Source organism: Ornithorhynchus anatinus, chromosome 13, assembly GCF_004115215.2.
Source record: "Ornithorhynchus anatinus isolate Pmale09 chromosome 13, mOrnAna1.pri.v4, whole genome shotgun sequence".
Taxonomy (NCBI): domain Eukaryota; kingdom Metazoa; phylum Chordata; class Mammalia; order Monotremata; family Ornithorhynchidae; genus Ornithorhynchus; species Ornithorhynchus anatinus.
Window position 1 is genome coordinate 5,758,990 of NC_041740.1, and position 22,201 is coordinate 5,781,190.

The 22,201-nt window shown below is 38.5% G+C and overlaps 1 protein-coding gene across 3 annotated transcripts in view; it reads left to right on the plus strand.

Annotated features, from left to right (window-relative positions):
• The window catches only part of RBM33 (RNA binding motif protein 33), a 111,202-nt gene that overhangs the window by 11,143 nt on the left and 77,858 nt on the right, over positions 1–22,201 (plus strand). For 2 of the 3 annotated variants that reach the window (XM_029077753.2, XM_029077754.2), the window contains exons 2-7: positions 131–209; positions 1,295–1,343; positions 4,199–4,275; positions 6,122–6,434; positions 8,961–9,080; positions 17,449–17,620. In XM_029077753.2, coding sequence (XP_028933586.1) covers positions 131–209; positions 1,295–1,343; positions 4,199–4,275; positions 6,122–6,434; positions 8,961–9,080; positions 17,449–17,620 — 810 coding nt within the window. The remainder of the gene's footprint in view (positions 1–130; positions 210–1,294; positions 1,344–4,198; positions 4,276–6,121; positions 6,435–8,960; positions 9,081–17,448; positions 17,621–22,201) is intronic. The other variant, XM_029077755.2, reaches the window with a different exon arrangement.

The window sequence follows — 22,201 nt, forward strand, 5'->3', positions numbered from 1 at the left end:
ATGTTAATTAGAGAATCTGCAGAAATAAAAAGTCAGTAATTTCTAAAGGAGTGAGACTTTAAAATTGGAATACTTTGGTTTGACTGTTTTTCCAGGAAAAGAAGTATTCTAATGAAGTGTTTTTTTACAGATGATGACTTTGATCAGTTCGATAAACCTGGTGCAGAACGGTCTTGGAGAAGAAGAACTGGAGATGATGACTGGGATAGGTATGTAAAAATGTTTTATGTTCAAATGCTACATATTTATTTACATTGCTCAGCTGGCATGTTGTATTTTAATTCAGATACAAATGAAGCTGTTGGCCGTTTGCCTGTCAGTTATGTGGTGCTTAGCTGTTAACACAGATTGTTGCTGACAGACTTGATCCATATCCAACATAATAAGGCTTAATTTGTAAAATCTGTAAATTGGGGTTTACTGCTTAAGCTATATTTGGGTTTTGGGTCATTTTTTACTCAATACATTCATCAAAACTGAACTGTTTTCATTTAAAGACACAAACAGGATTACTTAGAAAATTCTAGATTTTATGCATTAAATTTAATCTGTACTGACCTCACAATTTTTGAGTATATTCACATAGAAAGTAATTGTGTTTGAAGCATCATTAATGAATTGAATGATATTTTTAGGAGTTTCTAGCTTTACTTTTCCTTTAATTAGAAGAAACTAGTTGGCCACCCATCTACAAATAGAATTCATTTCAAATATATTTACCCACTCCCATCATTTTCGCCACATACCTCCTTTGTCTGTTCTTTGATGTATCCTTCCCAGTAATTTATCCTCTTATTTATTCTGAAGTTCCTTCTCCCCTTGGCTCAGTCTTTGCCTACGCTTGTCAGTTTTTGTATTGCTTGGTCTCTGGCTCTATAGTTTCTAAACCCTCATCCATGCCCCTTCTGTTACCCTTTGTCTCCAAATGGGTGTGCTTCCCTCCCTCCTCCTCTCTCTCTCTGTCTCTCTCACACACACATACACACACATACCCCGTACATCTCTACATGAACCTTTTTCTACTTTACTATTTGTGCATTTATTTACCCACATCCATTTTTACATTCTGTTTTACCTCCTGCCAATAATTAATTTTGATCTGTCTCCCTCATTAGATTGTAAGCTCTTTGAGGAAAGTAGTATGCCATCTACCTGTCTTGTATTCTACACTCAGTACGTGCTCAATAAATTCCATTCATTGCTTAACTGGATTATATTTTTTAACCAGCAATATATTTCAAATGGCTGATTTATAAAAAGAATACTCATTGTTTGCCAACATTTTTTCTTGTAGTGAACTCGAAGATGACTTGCTTGGAGAGGATTTACTATCTGGCAAAAAGGTAGGCAGTCAACTGACTTTGAAAATATGTTGCTGCACCATATTGAATCTTACTGTAATGTAATAATTCAATATCAGGGCCCACCCTAAAGAAGTGCAGGGCCAAGAACAGCTAGCCTTATCAAGAGACACCCTGCTCCCTTCCAGCAAGCAGGATAGCAGACAAACCCAAACCTCAGCCCAAGGAGGCATGAGAAACTCCTAGAGATTGGTTGGGAGAGGAAGGGGTGAAGTAGGGGGGAGGAAGAAAGGAATGCTTGAATCTGGACTTGTGCTGAGAACTTCCCTCCCATTTCCCACTGTCCTGCATGGTGACAACTCTCTAGAATCCTGTTCAAAGGAAGGTTTGTGGCACACCCCCACCCCCAGCCCTGAGTGCAGAACCAGGTACAATTTGTCCCAATTAGCCCTATTGTAGAGATGGCCCTATTAACAGTAAAAGCAAAAATACCCATTTAGCAGTTTCTCTTGGTAATTTAAAATGCCCTAGTTTGAACAATTTCACAGCTTAAAATAATATTAATGTATCACTCTCTGACTCTTCAACAGTGTAACCCACTGTTTAAAAAAAAAAGTATGCTTAAGTTACCATTTGAGGCCTGAGAAACAGCTGAGGGTTTGTGACTACAAATGAAAGGAAAACAAATAGGGGAATTACTAGAAATATCTTGCTTTGTCCTTGCCATCTTACTCCCTTAGTGAGCACCTGGCTATAGAATTTGGAAAGAAAGTATGTGGGTAGTCATAGTGGCTGAGAGAGAAACCAGAGACAGTTTTGTTGTCCAATTTTTCAGTATTGAAACAGTTTAAGGAAGGAGTAAGCACAGTAAGTAAGTACTTTTCTGTGCATGTGTGAATCTATAAAATAACCTTAACTCAAAAAAAAGATTAGCTTGCAGAATTTTTCATGACATCATATATCAACATGTAATAGCAATTACTTTCCCTTCATTTTTGATATGGAAAAACCTTTACTCCAGAATTAATTTTGGAGACCCTGAAGCCTTGAGGAATGATTCCATTTTCATTTCTTGAAGAAAATAATCCTTTCCACTTGAGATTCTTTTGTTGTTTTTTCATGGCTGGATCCCAGCTGTTTTGCATGCCTTTAACTAGACTCAGCTTTGCCTGCCTTTTTAGGAATTTAAGATCTTGGGGTTTGGGGGAACAAATCAATTGAAGTTTTTTTATTCTGTTATATTGGAGTCACTGCTCTAGAAAATGCCAGTGGAACATCATTTGAGCCACCACAACAACCGAAGTGAAATCTCCCCAAATTATACTACTATAACTGACAGATATTTCACCTGTCTACTTATTTCCTCAACTGATTTATCATTATGTTCTGGGCCAACCACTAATGGGTAGTTTATGTTCTGGAAGGTGATGGTCTTGAACTTGTGAGCTCTGGTAGGTTTAGAAATGATGAACTTGAGGTCTCCCAACCCTATCTTGCTTTTTTCAACTGGGTTGTGTTTGCTGGGACATCCTTCCAGACCAAAAAGCAATATGTGGGTAGAGCTGCAGGGGGCAAAATTGACATTATAGACTTCCACACATCAGTATTTCTCCCTTTTAATTTTCACAAGCGGAATTCTTGTTCAGAGTAGAATGATGGTGGTTCCTTTTCCCTTGCTGCATGTAACAGGGTAGATTGAAGATTTGTGCTCTAAACTGAAGCTGTGGGATTTTCTGGACTAGGACAAGGCGGAACTGAAAAGGGGAGGCCTGCAGTTGCCAATATACTGGGGGCTCTTGGGCCTGTGGTTTGAGCAGCCTAATGGAACAACTGCCTGTATGGTAGTGCCCATTCTGCGTAGTGGGACCCCTCAAAGACCCTAAAAGTTTGGGAAGATTCCCCTCTAGACTATAAATTCATTTTGGGCAGGGACCATGTCTGCCTACTCTGTTGTATTGTACTCTCCCAAGTGCTTATTATGGTGTGCTGCACACAGTAAGTGCTGAAAAATTCCACTGATTTGGTTGATTGATTGGAAGATGCACACAGAGGAATTTGAGCCCAGTCTGACCCAAGCTAGTTTTTTTTGTAAATTGTCCTTGCCCTCCCTAGTTTATGGGTTTAGAATCTGTAGGATTTGAAGGCTGGTTTGAACAGAACTCTAATCTGCAGTAGTGGGGTGAAAAATGGAGCTCAGGCAAGTGGATGTTCCTCTGTACTTGGACTCCCATGTATACACCTTGGTGCCTTGCTCTTGCCTTCCCCGTGTGGAACCCTTAAACTCAGATCTCGTGCCTTTCCCCCTGCATGGAAGTCCTTTACTGTTCACATCCACCAAATTAAGTTCCATCCCACCTCTGAAGCCAAGCCTTCTTAAACCCCATCCTATACGAGGCACTTCATGATTGATCTCCACCTTCCTAGTCATATCTCCTCATCAGTTCCCCTCTAAACTGTAAGCTCCCTGTGGACAGGGAACGTGTCTACCAACCCTGGTGAATCGTACTCTCCCAAGTTCATAGATAGTGTTCCACACATAAGTGCTTCATAAATACCATTGATGATGACAGCAATGAGCCACTTCAGTATTTAAGGGCAAATCTACTTGCTTATTATTTATTCAATTGCTCAGTGTTGGTTTTTTATCATATCTATCCAATCTGATCTCTTATTATATGCGTAGCAATTTGTTCCTCAAGGATGAGGACTTGTACTTTTGTCGTACATTCACAAGTACCTAGTACAATGCTCCATGCAGAGGTGCTCGATAAAAAGCTGCTGCTTCTATTTTGTGAAAAGCGTTTGAAATGGTAAAGGTTAAGAATAATTTTAGCTTTACTGGAAGAGTCTTTTTATGTCCTGAAGAAATACTTAATGGAGTTTTTTATTTCACCTAGAATCAGTCCGATTTGTCAGATGAAGAACTGAATGATGATCTTTTACAAAGTGATAATGAAGATGATCCAAATTTCAGGTATTATTCTTTTTTCCCTGAATCTTTCAGAGTGATTTAAATGGAGGTAACAATTTAAAATGTATACTTTTATTTAAAACTTCAGGTAGTTCAAGAATTTGGTAATGCTTCCTTTTTTATATATAAAAGGAAAATTACCCCAAATTTCCCCTGTAGTCTGTAAACTCCTTATGGGCAGGGACATGTCGTATCCTGTTGAACTGAGTGCTTAGTACAGTGCTCTGCACACAGTAAGTGCTCAATATATGCCATAGATGGATTGGTTAATTACCGATTGTGTTCTGAATATAATTTATATAGGGTACTATGTATAGATGTATTTGAGGTATATGTCTGTCTGTAAACTGTAATCTCATTGTAGGAGGGGAATGTGTTTGTTATATTGTTGTATTCCCCCAAGCACAGTGCCCTGCACAGTGTAAGCACTCAGTAAATATGATTGACTGACATGTGTGTTTGAGTGTGTGTGTAAAAGAGCGCAGACGAAGGAAGCAGATGACCTGGGTTCTGATCCCAGCTCTGCTACTTGTTGTGGTGTGACTTTGGGCAAGTCATTTAACTTCTCTATGCTTCAATTTCCTCATCTGAAAAATAGGTATTAAATCATACTCTGTCCAATCCTATTTACTTGTATCCACCTCAGTGCTAGTAGAGTGCCTGGCACATAGTAAGCGCTTAACAAATACTACAATTATTATTATTATTATTACACTCCTTCTTAGACTGAATCCCACATGAGACAGGGCTTGTGTCCAACCTGATTATCTTGTGTCTACCCAGCACTTTCCTACAGTGCTTGACATATAGCACTTTACAATTATTATTATTAGTAGTAGTAGTATAAAGATTCAAGCACTTACACTTGTGTTTAATTGAAGCTCTTGTTTGTATTGTAATTTTTGGTGCTTTTATAAAACCATTATTTTACTGAAAGTTAATTCTTGTTCATCCATTATTCATAATTGTATATTTTCTAAACAGATACCATATGCATTTTGTATTAGCCACAACATTTTTACAATGTTCGTGATGGTTGGGAATTCTTAAATCTTTAAAAAATCTACACTTAAAATTAATACTTCTTCCCTGAAAGAACTAGCACTGGAAATTTCCCCTTTTTTACATTTGTTGTACTGTCAACTGCTGAGATTTAGTGGATGCCTTCAAGTGTAGAAGTATACAAACCGTAAAATGTAATAAAAATAATTTGAATATATTCTTAAAAATCTTAAAATTTCTGAGTATGCTTTTGATACTGCACTTGGATCTTAATATTTTGTACATTTTAACATAAAATGCTTTGCACATAAGCACTCAGTAAAATACCATTGATTGACTAAGAATGTAATTCCATCAAGAAAGGCATTACAATGTAAATTTGCCCATTCAAATAAAAAAGCAATCAAGAATTAGTCATGATTCACATTATTGTTTCTGCTAATAGAATACCTCTGCTCTTTTCCCCCGATAATAAAACCAGGCATAGTTGTAGTCACTTGTGTATCATTTTTATTCTAAGAATTAAAATGGAGTTAAATCTGCTAATTTCTGGGAAGGACCTAAGCCAGCCAACCTGTTAAGCCATCTGGTTGGTTTGATTCTCTTGGTCAAATAGCCTGCAGCTGGTGATAAACTGTAGGTATATACAGTATATTTTTATGGCGATGAGTCATGTCAAGGTATATTTAAGACCATTAATGCAAGAACGGTGCATTTTGCATTTATCTGTTCGCTGCATCATATTCTCAAAACAAACTTTAAAATTTTGAAACATGCATTGAATTGTTGTCCTTTTGAACTTAGTCTTAACTGTATGTCTATTTTTGGTATGTTTTTCCCTCTGTAGTTCTCAGGGTGTCACAATTAGTCTTAACACAACGTCCGGGATGGTTACATCATTTGAACTCTCAGAGAGCACCAATGATCAGTCTGTGGAACATGAAGCGGAGTATGAGCAAGGGGAGGATGAAATGGTTTATCACAAATCTGATGGATCTGAATTGTACACTCAAGAGTACACAGATGAAGGACAGTATGAAGGCACTGATGCTGAACTGACAGAAGACCAAATAGAATATGTGGAAGACCAGGGGGAAGAAGAAATTTACAATGATGAAGTGCTAGACATTGAAATCAATGAACCTCTAGATGAATTTCCAGTGAGTCTTTTTCTTTTGTGCCTTCAAAGATAACATTGCTTTGCCGTGCATAGGTCTTTAGACTGATTTGAAATCTGTTTACCTCCCTTGGGAGGGAAGGAAATTAGACCTATTATCACTGTCTGCCAGTTTCTTTATCTAGGCTATGACAAAGTTTGTGTTGACAGCTTGTTTGGCGGTAGGTAATGCTCCTTTGTCATGCTGGAAGGCTCTGAGAATCATGACCTTGAGGATTGTATCCTTAAGGAAGAAAACAGCTTTGTGTGGTGGAGATACACTGCCAATTGTTAGAAGTACTTAATGCAAAAGCTTTTATCCGAGCTTTAGACAAGATCTGATAAAGTCCTTCTAAGGTGAAAAGATTATTGACCTGCTAAAGACATCTTTAAGGTGCTAATATTCCACAGTGATTGATGTCCTGCTCGCTCATTCTTTTTGTAACCAAGAACTGTCTAAACCTGAATAAAGAGATTGGAGGTTATTTTAAAAATGTCACATACCGTATTTGTTATCTATAATCAGTGTATGAAAGATTGTGGGCTGATTTTAGTTTCTGGAAAATGAGACATTTTTAGAAAATACATTTTAAGCAGGGCACTTTTTTGTTGTAATGAATTAAGGGCTAAACAGTTCCAGACACAGTCGTGGGGAAGTATCATTTTCTTTTCATGAATCATAGGCCTGGCAGACACTTTAAGTGGTCATTTTGTCCATTCTCCTGCTTTGAGGGAGGATTGTAGCAGTTTAATGATTTTGTGCATTGTGGTTTTGTAAGAGGAGTATGTAGTGTTTTAGAGCAGCGATGTTGTTGTTTTGTCAGGGATCGTATTTGTGTTTTTAGTTCCGTGACAATTAAAAACTCAGTTCTCCAGTGACTAACACTGAGGTAAGGAGAACTCATTATGCATGCCTTAGGCTAGTGTGGTCAGACGAAGGTTCCCTAACTCCCTAATAGTGTCCTGTCCAACCATGTTTAGTGAGAGGCTTGGTTATGGAAGAAGTGAGTGTGTGCCTATCTCAGTTTGTGGAAGGGCAGATACCAGACTTCTGTAGTTATTGTATGTACGAGAAGGCTGATTCTTAAGCTGATCAGTAATATAATTTTATAAATTGGATGCATTGGGTTTGAATTGAGTAAAAAAATCTCAAATACTGAATGGAGGGGGGAAATGCTGCCTGATTTACAGAAGAGTCTGAACTGTGGAATACTTTGAGAAGTGCTGTCGTAAACTAAGGTAAAAATTGTTGCTAATAAATGAAATGAGGTAAGTTGTTAAAAATCACACTTTGAGAGGCCTACATTAATTGTGAGTTATAAGTATTTGCAGAGGAATGAATTACTATATTTCAGACTTTTTCTTCAGAGTCCCAAAGTCCAAGTCTGCATGATCTCAAACTGGATTAATCGGACTCAAATTAATGAGGTTTTACAGTATTGTTGCTCAGGGCACTTGTAAAAATTAGACTCTGATAGAGCTTGATTGATTCGTACTTCTTGAAGTATTATCTCCGCTATATTGAGCAGATTTAAGAGTTTATCTACGGGGTAGTGAGTTTCTATGGCTTCTCTAGAGAGGCAACTAGGGAATCTAGCTATTTTCCTTCTGAGTCATAGCTGAAAATTTCATTTTATGTTGGCCACACTGAACCTTATCTTTAGCTCTGCAACATATTCTATTCATTGATGGTGCTAGTAGTGGCTACAGCTAAGGGTGCTCTTTCTTGGCAGTGAGGAAGAGTTTGATAGGTAGTCTCTTGTGAGACTATCTTGGGCCTTTAAAAAGGTTGCTTGTCATTTTCCATGGGGATTATAGACTTCTGTAGCTGATTTTCCTCCACATATAACCTTCAGGGATGAGTAGAGAAGGCTGCTGGCGACATAGGATAGTATATGCAGACAAATCTCAATTACTCAAGGACTGATTTTCTGCCATGGGCATTGTAGAGGCCAGTTTCTCTCCTGTCCCCTCCTCTCTATCCCTGCCTTTTGGTCATTTTACTGCTCTTTCATTTCCTTCATTAGAGAATAAACACAGGTAGGGTTCTTTTTGCCAATTTAGTAGCAGCTGTAGTAAAAATGTGTTGGGAAAGGAGGTTGAAACTCATGGCTACAATAAAATTTGGGAGTTATCTGTGGATTTCAGATGACAACTCTCCGTACGGAGGATCAGAAGCTGGTCTACTTTCATTTCTCTTTGTGGCTTTTGAGTAGGAGCTTAAAATGCTTTCCTCCAAACTTAGCAAGAGCGTAGGGAACCACGGAAAAAAGAGCTGCTAGTGTAGGAGCCCCAGAAATAGGAGCAGCACACCACTCAGTTTCACTTAATGGTAAAGCAAAAACGATGGACTTTTTCCCACCCAGATTAATACGAAGATTCGTATCTTCACACTACTATTACCCAGTTCCTGGTACTCCATGTTACTTGGTGAGTAGCTCACCAGAGCAGGAACATGAATAAGAGTGGTGGGAAAACACATGAAAAATAGTATGCATGAGAGAAGCTTATTTTCTTTCATGACTATTAGGATGAAGAATGTATACAGTCATATGGTGAACAGCAAGGGATGCAAGAGCAAGCAGACTATGTTGCTGAAGAGGAATTAGAGGAGATTCCTGATTCTCAAGCTGCTCCTGAATCTGATGAGGTATTTGTTTATCTCTTGGAAAGATTGAGGATTCAAAGAGTTGCCTTTGAAATGCCAATTTTAAAAAGTGGTAGGGAGCAATATAGAATCACCATTGAAACTTCTCAGGTGCCCAGCTGTAACAGTAGAGCAGTGTTATACACACACTCACTCTCTCCCCCACCTTTCCCCTTCTGCCAGTTTCAGCTTCTTGAATGCACTTTCTTACCCCCACCATCTATGAGACTCCCCTCCTTCATGGAGAGGTGTAAAAATCAGACATCTTGGTTTTTTGGTTTCTCATGATTGGGACTAGTTTCAACATTCTGTGGGATTATGTGCTAGAAGAATTTGAGAACTGTTCCTTTCTAGTGATGGCAATCAGGGCTTACTTTCAGCACTAACCAAGTGTTTTTATTTGAGATTTGGTATTTCTGCCTGTTCATCTGGTAAACTAAAGGCATTTTAGTAAGGCCTTTAACACATCTGACGTAAAATGTGGTCTAAAAATTGACTAATTTTTTTCCATCTAAAATGGAAATTCAAGTTTCTTTTGGCTTAGTGAACACTGTTTATCCATCAGTTCACTAAATCCCAACCTACAAATTTAATTTCCAAAAAAATTTCAAGGGCTTAGTGGGGTTTTATGCTATTGCCAGAATAGAATTTTGAAGAGGCATTTAAAACTAGGAGGTCCTCAAATACCCTGCACAGTATTTAAAATTTGGACTCTACACCCATACACTCCAAGAATCTGCCTGCTAAACTCTATTATTTTTATTGGAAGTTGGGATATGCCATGTACGTAGCACTCATCCCTCTTCTCCCTTGTCATATGCTTGGCATAGCTTCAGTGATGAGAAACAGCATGATTTAATGGAAAAGACCTAGGGCCTGGAAATCAAACTATCTGCATTCTATTACCAGTTCTAATCCCACCAGCTTGCTGTTTGACCTTGGGAAAGTCATTAAACTTCTCTGTGCCTCAGTTTCCTTGTCTGTGAAATGGGGATTCAATACTGCTTCCCTCCTAGACTGTGAGCCCTGTGTGGGAGAGGGACTGTGTCCAACCTGTTTATCTTGTGTCTGCTCCAGTGCTTACTTGGCACATAGGAAGCGCTTAACAAATACCACAGAGATGATGGTAATGAAGAACCTGGGTTTCATAAGTTGTGTTGACCTCAAATTGGAACTGAGTTGAAGGGGCAAAAGTAATTTTTGGTGTATTTTTCAGTGTCAGTGTGCTTGATCTGTTGTTGATGATCTGTTTTTATCTGTAACAACTAATCTGAAATAACTGGTTTAGTTTTTTAGTGTGATTATCTCTGATAATAGAACCTCTCTGCCCTTTGAAATGCTGTGGATGCAAATGGCATCTCTTATCTTTAACTTCCAATATAAATAATGCAGTTTGGTGAGCAGATTCTTGAGGTGTGTGAATGAATTGTCCAAATTTTAAATATTTGTGTATAGTATTTGAGGACTTCTTAGTTTTAAAATGCCTCATCAAAATTTTATCCTGGAAATAGCTAAATACAACCCCCGAAACGAAGCATTTCAGATTTTTTTGGTGATTAAATTTGTGACTTGGGATTTAGTGAGGAAATGGGTGAATGGTTTTTATTAATCCCAAAGTAACTTGAATCTGCCTCTGTACTAAGTAGGATACCTCCTGATTCAATATTTTAAATAAGACCATTGTTAGTCATATGTGTAATCATAAAACATTAATTAATTTCTGGAATTAAATATTTGAAAAATTAATTACCCTCAGTCATTTTTATTTTACATTATATAGAGAGAATCTTGCACTCTTTTTCCATTCTCCCTTCTCATTAGTGTTACTGAGCATCTAATATGTGCAAGGGAACTGTACCAGACACTTGTGAACATGCTAAAGAAATAAGTCACTGCTCCTGCCCTCAAGAAGTTACTTTGCAATCTAATGGGGGAGATGAGCAGACAGAAGTTGCAAAAAGCAAATAGGAGTAAATGCAAGAGCCTAGGTATAGATGACAACTAAAATAGGCCATACCATATACATGAATGTTAAAGGTGGTTGATGGTATGACATGAAGATGGAGATGGGGATTAGTTGGGTACTGCCTCTTGGAGGAGGTAGACTTGTTAGGCTTTGAAGGTGAAGGGGGATGTGGTTTCATGAACTTGAGTGGGGAAGCAGTTGCACATGGAAAAAAGTATGAGCAATGAGTCACAGTGATTGGCAAAAGTGAGGAGATTAGCTTGAGGGGAGCAAGAATATGAGGTTGGGTGGGTGTAGTTGGAGAAGAGAGCAAATAGATAAGGAGGGGACAGCTGATGGAGAAATGTAAATTCACCTGATGAGCATTTTATGTGGAGGGAAATAAGTAGCCACTGGAGGCTTTTGAGAAGGGTAGTGATGGCTTTTGTATAGATGATGAAGAGAGAGGCTGGAGGATTGAATTTAAAAAGAGAATTTGTGGGGTTGTGGCTTTTTGGGGTTTTTTTGTTGTTTTTTTCCTTTTTTGAGGGGGAGATGGGAGTGGGGATGCATGCCTGTTTCCTTTTTGGAAGGAAGTACAAAATAATTGATTAGTCTTGTTACCAATTCTCCTGGCACAGGGATCCAAAAGGAGGGAGAAGGGGTGTTGGAACATAAGCAACCCAAGACTGTGTTCTTTCCACTCGCTTTCTCTGTGGTGAGTGTTGCCCACAGGAAAGCAACCATTGATGCATTCACATTTATGCTCTTAACAATATCGCTTTTTCTGCCTCTCAGTCCTACCCAATGAAGGACAGAGCATCGCCCCAATTCCTCCCCACCAAACTCTCGAGGTCTCCTCTGTTCTTGGGATCAAGGCTAGTTAACTTCATTAGCTTTGTTGATTAACAGTTTGTGTTTGTAGTCGAGGTCAGTTTGTTACAGTCCTTTCTTCGTTCTGTTACTAGGCATTCCAGTGTGTGCTGGTGGTTGAGGCTGTTGCTGCAGGCCACTTTGTATTGTGTAACACGTTTTATAAATCTCCTGAGGAGAAGCAAGCAGGTGATAATCTTACTTTTCCGTTAGAGAAAACTCAGCATAGGAACTTTCCTTTTTCGAAAAAAGTTTGATGTCTTGCAATGAAAGGGTCTATGCAAATGAATCCCTTAGTTCATTGCTCTGTACATAATAGGTACTCAGTAAATACCACTAGCCGAGAGCTCTACATTTTGGAAAATTAAACAGTTAATTTCATAATGAAGTAGACATTAGTAGCTTTATTTTTAAGCTCACAAAGAGATCCTGAAAATTGTTTTGATCAGTTCAGCCTGGAAAAGTTGGAAAAACCAGAATTATCTTGTGTAGAAAACATTTTTCTTTAGAGACTGAGTACTTCTTTGTTTACTGGTTGGCTTAAGAGTTTATGATGGACAACTGCTTCTGGGGGTCGATGATGGTGGTCCAGCAATACCATTTACCCACCTTAGCACTCTGTAAAGGTCCCCTGGATGGGCAATCAGGATGGCAAACATCGGGGGCTAAAATAACCTCCTGTGCTCTGTGTTGAATTGGATTTGCCGATGTGGGGTTTCTGGGAAGGGCGAGGGAGTAAAACTAGTTGATGTCCCTCTCCATTATTTAGCTTCTTACACTTCTCTATCTGTTTTGTTGTTATTCTTGCCTTGGGTAGAGAAAGGGCCCGAGTTATATTTTTGAAGGGAAAAAAAAAATACCCCCCGCCCCCAACCAACCTTTTTCTCTTGGTTAGGCACATTCACTGACTTGTTGGTAGAAGTCAACATCCTTGGATGTATAAACCAGTATCTATTTCATTAGACTATATTTTCTTAGACTGTTCAGTAGCTGACAGTTTTAATTGTGTTTATCTTAATCCTTGAAAGTAGGCCAACCACTAATAAGGTGTGGGTAAAGTGAAAGATGTGGTGATGGACTCTTGTATTAGTCTGTGAGTCATTTGAAATACCTTTATGATCAATATGTCATTCATAAATTACAGATCGGTAATCATGGACTAATTTAAATTCAGTAATTAGAAATTTCCTAAAAGGTTTCTTTCCCTTGTGTGGATTTCTTTACCAGCTTAGTTATTTGATTTTACAAATTTTGGAGGATTGAAGCATAATTTTTCCCTATTTAAATCAAGCCCTGAAATGAAATGTCAAAATCCACTTCCTTCTCCTCTGCACCCTTGCTTTCTTTCCTCTTCTGAATTTTCTAATTGTTCATGGACAGCTGCTGCTGTCTAGGCTGGAATGCAGCCAAGGCCTGGTTGATGGATATTTAATCTTTAAAGAGTCTTGGCTAGGACCAGATAGAAATATGCAAAATATAGCCAACTCTTTTTAGGTAACAATAATAATAATGATAATGGTGGTATTTTTTAAGTGCTTTTTATGGATCAAGCACAGTACTAAGCGCTGGGGTAGTATTCAGGTCAGATACAGTCCCCGCCCCAACCAGAGTTCACATTTTAATAGCAGGGAGAACAGGTATTGAGTCACCATTTTACAAATGAGAAAACTGGGCCCAAGAGAAGTCAAGTGACTTGCTCAGGATCACCCAGCTCATAAGTGGCAGAGTCAGTACTAGATCCCAAGTCGTCTGACTCACGAACCTGTGCTCTTTCCATGAGGCTACACTACCTCTCTAATTGAGACAGTTCTGTACTGAATCTGCATTCCTCTAAACCAAACTGAAACTCTCTAAAAGTTTGTTCCTTCATGGTCGGGCCAGGCAGCTATCTGTCCAAGGTTGGAGATTTTTTGAAGCTGCCACAAATCCTTGCTACAGCAAGATCCTAGCCCGGAGTTGTCAGCAGAGGCAAGGTTACTTGCCTCGCCCCATGGAATCTCCCCTCAACCTTGACATGTCATCTCATGTAATGCTTCCTCCTCTCCAGCTTGACTCATCACCTCTCTCACTGACTCAAATAGTTACATACCCTGCTGTCTGTTATCGAGTAGACCACAGTTAGTTGGATGACTTCCTGAAAACATACTCGGAAAATGTTTTAATTCTTCAGGGCAAGTTTGGTTCTTTCATTTTCTAGGTATTTGTATTTTTTCCTATACTGTAGAAATCATGTTAGTCTCCCGTGAGCAGTTACAAACCTGTTCAGACCTGAGTTTTGGAATCAAGACTATACAATCTTTCAGCTATAAAGGATTAGTTATATCTTAGAAGGCTTGTGATACTTGTGATACTCATGTTCTTGGTTCAGTTGCTTTCACACTAATCAATTATCCAAGAATAAAATAGAAAAAAATCTAATTATATAGTCTGGACTGTGTTAAAGGGGAAGATCTGGGTTTCATAGTGGACTACAGCAGAATATGAATCTGGTCTTTGCTGATCAAGTCAAATGATACCGAATTTTATGAAGAGAACTGTGAAATCCTGGAAAGTAATTCCACAGTAGTCTATACTTATCAGACTGTATTAGACTCTTTGGGTCCAGTTTTGGTAAACCCATTGTAAGAAGAATGAGAAATTGGAAAGATCCACAGAAGAGTTTAGGGATATCAAAGAGATGAAAAAAATCATTTCTCAGAGGAAAAGTAAAGAAGAATTATAGTTGCTAGACTTGGAGAAGAGAAGTCTAAGAGAGTGAATTTTAATAATATGAGGCACTGTTAAGAGGAAGCTGACCACTTGTTTCCTTTGAAAGGAATGAGTTAAAGGAAATTGTTTTTAAGCAAGATTTAGTTCAAGTAAAAAACTCTTGTCCGGTTGCTTAAGCACTGGAGTAAAATACCCAAGAAGGTTATGAAAATGTAGGTCCTGACTACTTACTAAAGGGAGAAACAATATTCTGAGTTGGATAATTTTTAAAATTAGTCACTGGGAAGAAGGGGGATGACCCCGGTGATCTCTTGCACTTAGACTTCTCCAAATTCTGGGAATACTTAGCCTTCCTAAATCATGAAATAGCAATCCTTAGCATGGTATAGCAGTGAAAATGGCTTTCCCTCGCCAGGTTAAAGGGAGACATAACTTTAAAATATTTTCCTTGTGCACCCATCTTTTCCATTGTTTAGCAAATTCAATTTCAGCCATTTTTGAAATGGTTGCTACCATGTTTATCCAGTCCTTTTTCCTCAGCAGTGTTTTAACCCCAAGTCAATTTCATTCTTATGAGAATTGGACACTTCAATTTTTAGTACATTTTAGTATTTTGAGCATATGGTGTGGCGGTCCTTTCTGCAGTTCCATATCACATGCTTCAGCAAACATTTTGCAAGCAATGTTTCTATAGAATTTTCCTCTATTTCATTCAGACACCTGGCCAGTGTCCTTAATCAGATTGTTAGACCAAGTAATGAATCCTGGCCTTTTTCCAGAGTAAGTAGTGCAGAGTTCTCTAGATTTTTATTGACATTTCAAGAGTGGTGAATAATATATCAAAAGACATGAACTGTTAATTGGGCTGTGTAAGCAGCATTGCTAGGGAATTGTGGCATAGGTTTGATAGTACAGTATGCAAAAATATGGACCTGTTAGGGGGGCCCAAAAGACAAAGAGAGATCTGGGTAATTGTTTTCCAGTTGATGCACTAAGTGCTGTAATAGATAGAAGGTAGGTCAGGCACAATCCCTGTCTCACTCGCATGGGGTTCACAGTCTAATTAAGAGGGAACATAATTTAAACCCCATTTTACAGATGAGGAAGCTGAGGCCCAGAGTGAGAAGTTAAGTGACTTGCCCAAGGTCATATAGCAGGCAACCGGCAGAGCTAGGAATAGAACCCAGGTCCAATGACTTCGAGGCCTCTGTTCTTTCCACTAGGCCACAGTACTTCCCAATAATAATAGTAATAATTATGGTAGTTGTTAAGCACTTACTATGTGCCAGGCACTGTACTAAGCACAGTACTAAGCACTGGGGTGGATATAAGCAAAGAGAGTTGGACACAGTCCCTTTCCCTGGTGGGGCTCAGTCTCAATCCTCATTTTACAGATAAGGTAACTGAGACAAAGAGAAATAAATTGACTGACCCAAGGTCACACAGCAGACATGTGGTGGAGCAGGGATTAAAACTCATGACCTTCTGACTCTCAGGCCTGTATTGTACCCACAACGCTACGCTGCTTCCCCAAAGGGATTTTCAACCCCAATAAGAATTCTGTATAACATTCTTGGAAAGTTTTGAACTCTGGGCAGATTGCAAACAGGCAGGCACACACAGAGACCCTTTAACCTATTAAAAAAAACCCCAAAACATTTTAGGATTCTCTCAACATCTGCTCAAGATGGAATTTTATAACTGCTGAGAATAAAGGACACATCCTAATAACTGAAAACATGACCATTAAAGTAATAGGAAAAAATAGTTATTTTTAACTCTCAGGGGTTCTTTAAATTGTGCAGATCACACAAATCCATTTTCTTTAAATTATATTCTTCCTTTTGCATGCAGGTTCCAGCAACTTTCCAGCTTGGTGAAACACACACTGTTTCCTCTTCAGCCTGCAAGTAGGAAGGGAGTCAAATGTCTGATTACTTAGTCTATGTAAATAATATAAGCAAGGAGATAGGTATCCTAAAACCTAGGTCATAGATCTACCTCACTAGTCTATAAACTCATTGTGGGCAGGGAAGGTGTTTACCAACTCTGTTATAGTGTACCTCTCCCAAGTGCTTTGCACAGTACTCTGCATACCCCAAGTGCTCAAAATGTGAATGATTGATCGTTTAATGTGTTTTTGTTGGCCTGAAATTCACTTTTAAAGTTCCTGATGCTGTTGTCTCAGGACAAACTCAACATTTATAACAGCCAGTGTTAACATAAATCAGGGGTTATATTCCTCAAAATTATGTGAGCCCCCCATGGAAAAGGGACCGTGTCCAACCTGATTATCTTCTTTGTAACTTAGTACTGCAGTGCCTGGGATGTAGTAAGTGTTTAACACGTATTATAATTATTATTAACCTCAAGTTACAGAAAACTCAGGCCATAATTCTCAAATCTTAACCAGCAACACACAGGTGCATGAAACCATTTCTCCTGACACTCCATTAAATGCACCAAATCCAGGCCTGTCCTGGGAAAGGACTGTTCTCTAATTTTTGAATACATAAAGCATATGTTTTAGATTTAGATTGTGAGCCCTTCCCCAGAGATGAGCCCTTCCCCAGAGACAGTGTCTCATTCCCACCTCTCATGTTCTTTCGTAGCACTTAGTTCAGTGTTCTACATGCAGAAAGTGCTTGATATATATTATTACTACTATTACTACTATTAATAGTATAGAAGAACTGGTTCTCTGCAATTTTAAAAATAGTTTGGAATTCAAGCATATTGCTCACTTCACATATTGTGTGTTTGTTCAGTGTGAAATCATTAATGCAAAATAATTTTGGTTTCATTGTATAATTTAACTTTGTTTTAATGTGTACTCTAATACAGACAGCTATTGAAACTTTGGAACTTCAAAAGGAAACAAAGGAGGAATCTGATGAAGAGGAGGAAGATGATGAAGAATCTGGTCGAATACGATTCAAAACTGAACGTAAAGAAGGAACGATCATTAGACTATCAGATGTTACCAGAGAGAGAAGAAACATTCCAGAAACTTTGGGTAACATTCAGAGCCTTTCTTTCCTATATAAAAAGAAATTTGGCATAGGGTTTTGTACACGACTTAAACTTAAAAAAAACAAAACACCTTTAAAACATCACCTCAAACTTATATTGTGGAGAAATAGAAATCTATTTCATTAGTTCTAATTTTGTCAGATATGTGTACTCCATACGATCACTTATCAGATATAGCCATTAAAAATATACTCTAGTGACTTGGGATTTTATCTTTTGGAAAAGACCAAATTAGAAACTTATTTCAACCCTTGTTTTTTGAGTTGTAGGTACAGCAGTGTGATTTAGTTAACTGAGCCACTAGCCTAACAATACATCAGAGTCTCAGACCCTATTCTTAGTATTTGTGCTCCTTCACGAATGGCAAAGCTTGGTCTTGGGTTTCTCCACCTGTAAAAAGGACATAGTGTTTCGGTATTAGATTGAGCTTGGCTGCGGAAGTGTTTGAATTATGGAAATGCTGCTGGCATCAGTCAAGAGGCAAATTTGCCTAGTGGCTAGGGAAACCCCTAAAGTGTCCTAATAGTCATTCTAGTCCATTTTCTCCTTTCCACTTCCAGCTGGTGTAGGTAGGTCTTGCTGTGCATCTGGGATATCCCAGATTGTGGGAATACTGACCTTATGCACCAAATTAGAGCATGCCAGGCTTTCAAGTGCTTTTGACCTGGGGTAGATACAAGTTAATCAGGTTCCACATGGGGCCTACAGTTTGTTAGGAGGGAGAACAGGTAGTGAACCCCCATTTTGCAGGTGAGGGAACTGAGGTGCAAAGTCAAACAGCTGGTACGTGGTGGAGCCAGGATTAGAACCTAGGTTCCCTGACTCCCAGGCTTATGTTCTTTCCAGTAGGCCATTGGGAATGGAAAGCAGAGTCCCTGCCCTCAGAGCTGTACCATCAATAATTGGTACAATGTTTGGAGGGAAGTACTTGGTCACAAATTGTAAAGCCAACTTTTTACAATGTGTTACCAATTGTAAATGGGGAGAGAATGTGCTGCATAGTGGTTAGGGTGGCATTTTTGAAAGTTCCAAAAGTTACTGTGGGGTTTTTGTAAAGAACAGCTGGAGTCAAATATAAAGAATAGTGGTTTGCTCCATGCTCTATATCTCCTGGGCTAGAAGCCCCTTGGGAATGGTCATGAAGCTTGGCTTGGAATTTCCTATAGAGGTACAGTCTGGGCCCCCACAGCCCTAGAGCCACCTTGAGCACTCGGTTGGGGATGCGAGACATGCTTTTTTGGCAGCGTTATCTAAAAAGAGAGATGATAGACCACTGAGTAACCGTCACAACACATCTCCCTCCAGCTCTTTCTTCCCCAAATATTGCTTCAGCATTGCTGAGCAGTCTAGTGACAACTTCTAGATTGTAAGCTCATCTAGTGACAACTTCTAGGTTGTAAGCTCGTCGTGGACAGGGAATATATCTGCCAACTCAGTTATATTGTACTCCCCAAGTGCTTAATACAGTGCCCTGCATGTAGTAAGCACTTAGTACCATTGATGATGATGACCTTCATATAGAACATAGGTCCAAATGCATTATGGAGTTGGCATTTCTAGGAAATCACCAATCTAGAACATTTTTTTAAAGTTGATTTTTAATCCCCTTTCCTTTTACTGCTCTGTATTGACCTCTGTACTCTCTTTAATTCCTTCCAGGAATGTGGAAATTTACAATTTTTTCTTATCCCAATTACCTATATTAAAAAAAATTAAGATTGTAAACTCTTGAAAACCAAAGGTGGCAATAAAGTGTCCTGCATCTCTATGCAGGGAGTTTCCTAATGGCGAGTATTAATTAATTTGCCCCTATTATCATATTCTTTTAAATTTAGTAATTGCATTTATTGATCTCCACTTGGTGCTTGGGAAGTAAAGATTAGCAAAGTGATACTTTCCCTGCCCATGAAGAGCTTACATGCTAATGGGTATGACAAGCATCAAACTATTTACAACTAGAATGGCCAGAGTAAATAAATGAGCAGAAATAAGGGCTAAAGAAGGTGCAGATAAGTTATTTTGGGCAAAATGTAAAAACTTGAAATGTAGGCAGTATATAGAGAACATCATAGAAATAAGGATAAATGTTGAGTGTTGTAAAAGCACAGCAACTCTGAGGTGACTTTACTAAGCTTGAAATAACAGTACTATTTATAAACTTAATCAGATGAAAAAATTTGCTTTGGAGCTTGTTTCTAGTGACAGGTTTCTGTTTTTCAGATATATATGTGTGTGTGTGTATATGCACACACAGTCTGATTATAGTGTGTAAAGCTGTTTACTTTTGGAAATAAGATTAAACTGTGATGTTACAAGAATAACAATATGTCTTCTAAAATGACATGTACTTAAGCTGAGAGTCTCTTTAAGTTAGATACAAATTAAAGTTACCAAATGCTATATAGCTGAGTAATGGTAAGGGTAAATAAATTGGCTGAACTTGGGAGCAGTAGATTCTCTGCCTATTATTAATCATTCATATTTACTGAATGCTTTCTGTAAGTAGAGCATTGTACTAAGCACTTGGGAAAGAACAGTATAACAGAGTTGGCCGACAGTTGCCCTGCCCACAATGAGCTCACAGTCTAAACAGGGGAGACAGACATTAATATGAATAAATTATGGAAGTGTATATATGTGCTGTTGGGCTGAAGGAGGTGTGAATAAAGGGTGCACATTAGGGTGACACAGAAGGGAGTGGTAAAGAGGAAATGAGGGCTTAGGGAAGGCCTCTTGGAGAAGATGTGCCTTCAATAAGGCTTTGAAAGTGGAGAGAGTAATTGTCAGATATGAAGAGGAAGGAAGGGTGTTCCAGGCCAGAGGCAGGACGTGGGTAAGAGGTTGGCAGCAAGATAGACCAGGTACAGCGAGTAGGTTGTCATTAAAGGAATGGTGTGTGCAGAGAGCAGCAAGGTGTGATAGGTGAGAGCTAGGTGAGAGCAAGGTGATTGCGTGCTTTAAAGCCAATGGTAAGGAGTTTCTGTTTGCTGTGGAGGTGGATGGGCAACCACTGGAAGGTAATAAGGAGTGTGGAAACATGGACTGAACATTTTTGTAGGAAAATGACCTGGGCAGCAGAGTGAAGTACGGACTGGAGTGGGTAAAGATAGAAGGCAGGGAGGTTAAGAAGAAGGCTTATACGGTAATTAAGGCGGGATAGGATAAATCCTTGGATTAACACAGTAGCAGTTTGGATGGAGAGGAAAGGGCAGATTTTAGCTATGTTGCGAAGGTTGAACTGACAGGATTTAATGAGAGATTTAATATGTGGGTTGAATGAGAGAGAAGAGTCAAGGCTAGCCCCAATCACATGATGGGGGACCAAATGGGCCAAAGGAGGAGGAAACCTGCGATTAGAGAGCTATAGAAGGAAAGGGACAAAGGAATAAGAAAACCAGGAAGGGAGCTGAGAACAGAGAAAAGGAAAGAGGAGGAGAAGGTCAAAGGAGTAGCTGTTGAAAAGAAAAAGAAGAGCTAGAGAAAGATCAGGAAAGTAAATCCCTAATAGGTGTTTGAGCAAAAATGGTATCAAATTAAACTATGTTCTGTAAGTGCCCTTTTCTAATCCCCTGCCAATTGTACTTAAGTGCTAACAGAAAAAAATATTACCACCATGATATTAATTTTTAGACTTCGTGCTGGAAGTGGGGATTGTGGAACTGTGAATAATTCAGAAAAGCAAAGTATGGAGTTGAATGGTTGTGGGAAATTTACAACCCAAATTCATTCACTTTATTCATTCCCCTCTGAAGAAAGAACCTGGCTTTGTAAAAACTGCATCTTGATCATCATTTTAGTTGTCTCCAAGTATTGTTCTTTGCTTCAGTTATCTTGTAAAATAGCTTCTAGAAAAGGCATTTATGGGTAAAATTTTATTTTGGGATGAAATATGCATATAAAAATGATTTTACATCCATTTGGTACTGGCCTTATAATCACACCAAATTATTGTGTGTGTGTGAATATCATTCTTCTTCTTTGGAGGCTGTGTTTTTTTAAACAGACATTGCTAGGTAAAACTTTTGTTGTGTAGAGCTACATCTCTTTATTTTAAAATCTGGACATAATACAGGAAACACTTAAAGGGAAATTAACATTTCAGTTGAAGTTACAAACGTAATTTCCATCCTGTCACATTTTGGTGACCTTTTGTGACAGATTGTCTCAATTGGAGGAAAGCATTCTTTCTTGCTGATTAAAGATGTCATTTGAAACCATTTTATTACTAGAGATAGTGAAATTAATCTTGACACTTAGAGCCACTAGAAAAATAATTGCTGATTCACTGCAGAAACTGGTTACGTGAACAAATTGTATAGTTAAGATTATTATTAACCAGCACACCTTTTATATATAAATTAAATTTTATTTTGGTGAGAAGGTTTTTTTGGGGGGCAACCATTTCCTGAGAAAATGTGACGTATTTGAGGCTCATAATAAAAATAAAATAGACTTTGGGAAAAAATTGAGAAAAAAGACTACATTCCTTCTCCGTAATGTCTTTCTAGGGTAACTTTGTGGAGTTTAGCTTTACTTCATCGTATATGGTAATACATTTAATTTG